Here is a 6541-nt window from a genome sequence, read left to right on the forward strand (position 1 = left end):
CTATAGACGCCTGCAACTCAAGGGGTGTCACATGCGCATTGCCTCCCCATTAGAAACTTGTAAACTCCTTTTTTGAAGAACCCCATACTGTAGTTCATCGGAAATACCTCGGCAGGGAACTCATTCCACAGCCGGAGCGTCCGTGAGAGGAAACATGTCACATGTCGTCTTATATGTATACGCAAAATATTGAACGCGACATGGCACGTCTCCTTGTGCACGTTTTTTTATGAAATAGGCAGCAAACGAGCAGTCATCGCCGCCCATGGACATAAGCAACATCAGGGGAGTCACTTATTACATTATTTAATACTGGTGACTACAACAACAAACATAAATATAACGCACTATGTATATTATTCCACGGGAAAAGTACGTCTCTTGGCAGCGCATTATCTGAAGTCGTCAACACCATATAGCCAACGGCCTTCAAAACCTTTGCTAGTGAACCTGGAACCTTCACCTACCTCAATATCAGCATCCTGTATTTCCGCCATCTTGCAATTCATCTTCTCAATCTCCTCGAAAGTGGAAACTACAGCGGCAAGCGTGTCAGTAAGCTTGCTGGTTACAAGCCCGCCCAGCTTAAGGATGCGGTGTTTTAGCTGTTCCTTGTCAGTTTTCAGCTTGCCGTATATGAAGAATTGGAGGTTCTTCAGTGGTGGGATTGGAATGTTTTTCTGGACTCTGAGGACAAAAGGTTTTAGGTCTTGAATAGGTGTCAAAATGCTTATAAATGTTATTTGTTTTGGCCTATATATATTAGAAATTTCTTTCAATCAGATTTTGAATGTCTTATCAGAACGTCAACAACATTATTGTAAATTAGCGATAGAATAGCAATATTCTAAGTGATTAAGCTACGTAAGTTATATGCATAGTGTTTTCACTGTCGCACGCACAAATATAACAAGCCCGAAGATATGGTTTAGGGTATGCATGTTTCATGAATCAGATAACTTTGACCTAAGATCCTCAGCTAGGTCAAGGTAAAAATGAAGGCACTAAAATATGTACTCAGTTGTCTCAGTCGTGATCCTAATTATATTTATTGACATTTGAACTAACCGCGCAACAGTAACGATACACTAATTACCTTTTTGGAACTATCGATATGATAGGAACAGAACTGGCCGAAATGTGGTAACATTTGAGCACAACCTGTCAATTTAGTTCGCCTAATGTAGAAGCCATCATAAGTACTTACTCATTTTGAGGCTCTTCTTTCTTGACAATGATTTGTGGAGGCGGCGGCGCGTTCTCGAAAAGGCGCACGCCTTTCTTGGGCTTGAACCTTTTGAACGGACCTTGGTCTTTGAATGCAGCCGGCACCTTCATAGGTTTGCGCTGTGGGTCTTGAGTTACATAGCTGCATTTTGTCCATTCGCTTACATTACCTGCAAAATTATTAATGTCCTGTATTGCTCTTGCAATTGAATGAATGGTCTCGCAATTGCTCTAAATTTTTCAATGGACTCTAGTATCAAGAATATCAAGTGAAATAAAGGTGACAGCTGGTAACTAGAGTTGCCAAAAGCAACTGAGTAGATAAAGGGGTAGGCGGAGCACATGAAACTACTCAAGATTCAGTTGCCAGACTCTCGCATACGCCACAATTTAACCCATATCCCACAGTCGAATTCTACGACACCCACATGAAGGTGGGGAAATTCTTAACCCACCACACGGAGTCTTATTATGATAACGTAATTTATTAACAAATAGACAGACTGGACGCGCGACTTGGCGGTAAACAAAACTATACTTGATATAGAAAACATTACTGAAACTTATTTTTGAGAAGTTTTTTTTTTTTTACTAGAATGTCGTGTCATACAGCCCTTCTAATGTTAAAAAAGCGATGCCTAAGGGGATTTTACCTCTTTGTTAGTATTTTACAGAATCCTCATTGTAGGATTTTACGATTTGTAGAATTCTACCATAATTTATTTACCTGTGCACTTGTAACCGAAGGTATCAAGCACAAGTTGATCTTTGCACTCAGGGCAAGGTAGGAGCACCCCAAAGGCCATAATATCCGCCAGTAGGTCACGGCACTGCGGATAAAAGGAAAAAGAAGTAGATTATTACTTTAAAATTTGCAGTACATGACAAAAAAAAACATGATGCAGTTTTTGATAGCGGAACTAGACATACTAGTCTTAAATAGTACTTACCATAAGTTTAATTTTTAAGTTAAAAAAATAGAGGTGAAATGCATGCTGCAAACTAATGCAATTATAATTTAAATGCAGTAAGCTTCGAATATGTACAAAATATTTAAACGAGTCCCTAAGCGGGTCCACACAGAACGAGGCACGTCGCTAGGGAATGTCTTAGCGCGGCAAACGGCTGATGCAGACATGCCTCGACCGAGGCAGCGCGCGTTTTTCTCGGTCGAGCGACCTGCTTCGGCTACTCTATCCTAAATAGCTGATTCGTACCTCTGCAATGCCGGCAACAACCTTTTGGTCATTAGCCTCCAGAATTTCATGGATATCATTCTTTTTGTAATCTTGCAAGGCATCCCTGTACTTGAAAAACAGTTTGTTTTGCGATTCCAGCTTCTTAGCTAATTCTTTTTCTTCTTTTAACTCTTTCTCGTCCTTTGGTTCTGCTTTTAGTTTCTTTATTGGTACTTCTTCACCTTTCAGGGGTCTGCAACATAAGACTTAATGTTAAGTTTCTGTAAATAGTTAACGGAAGTTTGTTAGAATAGTATTTTCCAACCCAGAATTTGTCTACATTTATTTTAATAACACTTAACAGGGATTCTTTCTAGTTCTCTAACATAAATTACAGTTTTTTTTTATATCACGTCGGTGGCAAACAGGTATACGGCCCGCCTGGTGGAAAGCGGTCACCGTAACCTATGAACTCCTGCAACTCAAGGGGTGTGACATGCGCGTTGCCGACCCATTAGAAACTTGTACACTCCTTTTTTGAAGAACCCCATAGTCCATACTGTAGTTCATCGGGAATACCTCGATAGCCTCGACAGGGAGCTCATTCCATTCGAGTGAAGTAAGAGGTCTTCCCAAGAAGACTAGTTGTAAACGACTGTTTTCCCACTTGTTTATCCTTACAAAAAACTTTTTTTTATCACTTACTTAATTGTCTCCTTAACCATTTTCTGGTCTTCCTTCTTCAAGGTCTTGAACCCAGGCAGGTCCTCCCCACCTGCCATGTAGAGTAGGTTGGCCCGAGCCTCAGCGAAGCACTTGACATGGTGCCATAGTGGCTGCCCACCATACTTCTGACCAATTTCTGTGTCATACACAGTTTTCGAAATACGCACTTCATCCTGTTGTTATAAATTAAAAAAAAGTATTTTATTTAGTGTCGAAATTGCTAGAAAGTGAGGTGATCTAATTTGTTTAAATTTGTTGGAATTTGTTTGAAAAATCAGATCAGTTTATCCAATCTATCCATACTAATATTGTGTGTGTCTGTTTGTTTGTCCGTCCTTCACGGCAAAACGGAGCGACGCATTGTCGTGATTTTTTAAGTGGAGATAGTTGAAGGGATGGAGAGTGACATAGGCTACTTTTTGTCTCTTTCTAACGCGAGCGAAGCCACGGGCTAAAGCTAGTTAAATATGTTATCAAACTTACAGGCAGCATTGGAAAGAAATTATACTATGCCCCTGCTCCTAAAAGTAAGTTTAGGGCCCTCCCACATCTAGCGTCTCGCGAGCATAGCGTCGGGCCAACTGTATGGCAAAGCCTGACGCCGCGACGGCGCGACGTCGACGCGTCGTCTTTTTCCATACAGTTGGCCCGAGATTTCATTTCTAAGGAATTTTTACCAATTTTATGAGGAGATTGTCTGGTCTAGCGCGTAATGCCAATTAAGCTGCGGTTTTAGATTCGAATCCTGGTAAGGGCAATTGTTTGTGTAATGGGCTAGTACAAAAATGAAACACATATTACTGTTTAGTCCGGAACGTTGCTCAGAACACATTTTTGTGTCACTAACTGCACCAAACAATCAGCAATGTACGAGGCTAAGAGATAAAAAGGATAATACAATGCGCTGAATGTGCATGTATAGTAATTGTTATTGTATTTTTTATTATATTTTTATTTAATATCATAAGTTATATATATATATTTTAAGAAATTAGGCAGCCTGAACATTTTAGCTTTAGTGTAAAAAATATATAAAGATAATTCGTAAAACTTCCATACCAATCTTACCTTACAAATCTTAATTTCACAATGTTGACAGGTAGCTCTGCTTGACTTGGAGTACTCTACACAGAAATCCTTGAGTGCTGCAAGAGTTGCAGCGGCAGAAGCATCCCCAGCGGCTCTCTTCTTTCCCTTGCCTTTACCTTTGCCTTTTTCTACCGGCAACACTATGCCAGTTATATTTTCTGTGTACAAATATAGTATTGAGAAAATATGGCTAAATTTGGCTAAATGTGATGTTCTATATGTATAAATACAGGAAATATTCTAGAATCCCCGTTAGCACTATGTTATGTGCAATTTAGAGAGACTGCCAGTCGAATTTAGAACTAAAGACACAATAAAACTATCTATCACTAATCACTAAAATGTTACATAATATAAAACAGAAACAACCAAAAAACAACTCAAGGTGTTAGGGATGGGGTGGGAGGAGGTTACCAAAGCTGATGAAGACTGGAGTCAATGGAGGAATATAATTCGAGCCCTCGTCCCTTATAGAGTAACAGGATTTCAAGGAGAATAAAATATATAAAAACAAATTCAATTGCTTTTTTTCTTATTTCATCATTGTTTACACTTAGAGGTATGCATTAGGTGAGGAAAAAACTGGCAGCTATCACCTTGCAAAAACCTAAGTTATTGTTTAAAATAAAAATATCTGGGCGACCGAGCTTCGCTCCGTTCTATTTTATTATATCACGTCTTTAGATTAAAAAAAACTCTTTTAAATACAAAAACAAAAACTTAATTTCTGGCCGGGATTCGAAACCCTGACACCTGCGATCTATCTGCGAACATTAGACCGACCTCGTATGACTGAGCTAAGCGGAGTCGAAACGCGCGCGGCGAAATGAATGACCATATTTTATGTGTACTAACGCAAAAGAAAAACCCTTGAAAACTCGAAGATTCACGTTTTCCGGGATCTAAGGCTACGCTAGATCGATTTTTCACCCCCGAAAACCCCCACATAACAAATTTCAGCGAAATCGTTAGAGCGGTTTCCGAGATCGTCGGTATATATGTATAAATAAATAAATATACAAGAATTGCTCGTTTAAAAGTATAAGATACAGGAGCAGGTAAAGAGTAAGCAAGGGAATTAGTCTGATGTAGCAAATGCACACAAAAAAATAAGAAGAGAGTCTAGAGAGAGCCTCTTATATGTGTGAACTCTCTTTTAAAGACTGATGAAAGTTTGCCATGAATAAGGCTACATCTGTTGCAATCATGAATTCATTGAGTTAATCAAAGTTAATATTTAATATGATGTAAGGTGACTAAACTTGTTAATAATAATGCTATGCTACAGAAAAAAGTAAAGAAGAAAGATAATTCTGTTTCTGTTAGTGTTTACATTAAAATTCAGATACCATGACAAAATTGATTCAGTTTAGCATTATGATCAAAATATGTTTTACTACATATCATGTTAGTTGTTAGCACTAGCAATGAATGATATTCTAAACAAGTAGGTGCAGAAAAGTACAACGCAAAAACTCCCAACATCAATCAACAGATTTATTGTAGTTAAAAATGTAATAATTAAACAGTATAATTACCAATTGACTCCTTGATCCTCTTTTGATCTTCATTGCGCAGTTTATTAAAATTCCCGATGTCGCTCACGATCTTCGGTCGTGCCTTTTTGAAGAAACACTCTTCATGATGCCAGTTAGGTTGTTTCCCATCGTGAAACGCGGACTACAAAATACATTGAATTAGATGTCTTTTTGAACATTTCTCTAAACCTATAAGTCTATAAAACGTATGAAAAATAATATGGCTTAATACCTGCACCATAACCGCGATTCTTAACACTCCTTGATCAATTTTCTGTTTGCACCCTTTGCAACCGGCTCGCCCCGTTTTAGCATACTCTGCTTGGTAAGGTAATTCAGCCATTTTCAAGAAATTAATAAAACTAAACTTCTAGACAGCTTAAAAGTTGAAAATCTGGTGGACAAACACCACACAAACACGACGAACAAGGCGAGGCGAAGAAAATATAACGAACTTTGACAATTTGACAGCTCAAAATACCAAAGACAGCGGCGCGCCGGTCGCCGGTAGCGGTTTGTGGTTTGTGGTAATTGTGGTTTCGGCGTGCCGGCCAAAGAGAATATAAGTGCCGGCTCCTATAAAGTTGCCAGGTAATCTGAAGTTACTTATCGTGTTTATTCGACACTGAATAAAATTAACACAAAAGAATGGAGGAAACTGCCAAGCCACTTAAGTTGACTGAGATGGTAATGGACGTAATGGTAATGGTGGAGCCATGGTGGAGCCTTATTTTAGTTTTAATCAGACCTTTTTGCGGAATAAACAACCTCATTATTTTCCGT

At 38.8% G+C, this 6541-nt stretch overlaps 1 protein-coding gene across 1 annotated transcript in view; it reads right to left on the reverse strand.

Annotated features, from left to right (window-relative positions):
• The window catches only part of LOC125226062 (poly [ADP-ribose] polymerase), a 57679-nt gene extending 51404 nt beyond the window's left edge, over positions 1–6275 (reverse strand). The window contains exons 1-8 of the mRNA XM_048129898.1: positions 5991–6275; positions 5759–5900; positions 4200–4378; positions 3111–3304; positions 2445–2658; positions 1955–2057; positions 1208–1397; positions 468–687 (exon numbers count right to left, since the gene is read on the reverse strand). Coding sequence (XP_047985855.1) covers positions 468–687; positions 1208–1397; positions 1955–2057; positions 2445–2658; positions 3111–3304; positions 4200–4378; positions 5759–5900; positions 5991–6101 — 1353 coding nt within the window. The 5' untranslated portion in view covers positions 6102–6275. The remainder of the gene's footprint in view (positions 1–467; positions 688–1207; positions 1398–1954; positions 2058–2444; positions 2659–3110; positions 3305–4199; positions 4379–5758; positions 5901–5990) is intronic.
• Positions 6276–6541: the final 266 nt, after the last annotated feature.

The sequence above is a fragment of the Leguminivora glycinivorella genome, chromosome 5 (assembly GCF_023078275.1).
Source record: "Leguminivora glycinivorella isolate SPB_JAAS2020 chromosome 5, LegGlyc_1.1, whole genome shotgun sequence".
NCBI classification, from domain to species: domain Eukaryota; kingdom Metazoa; phylum Arthropoda; class Insecta; order Lepidoptera; family Tortricidae; genus Leguminivora; species Leguminivora glycinivorella.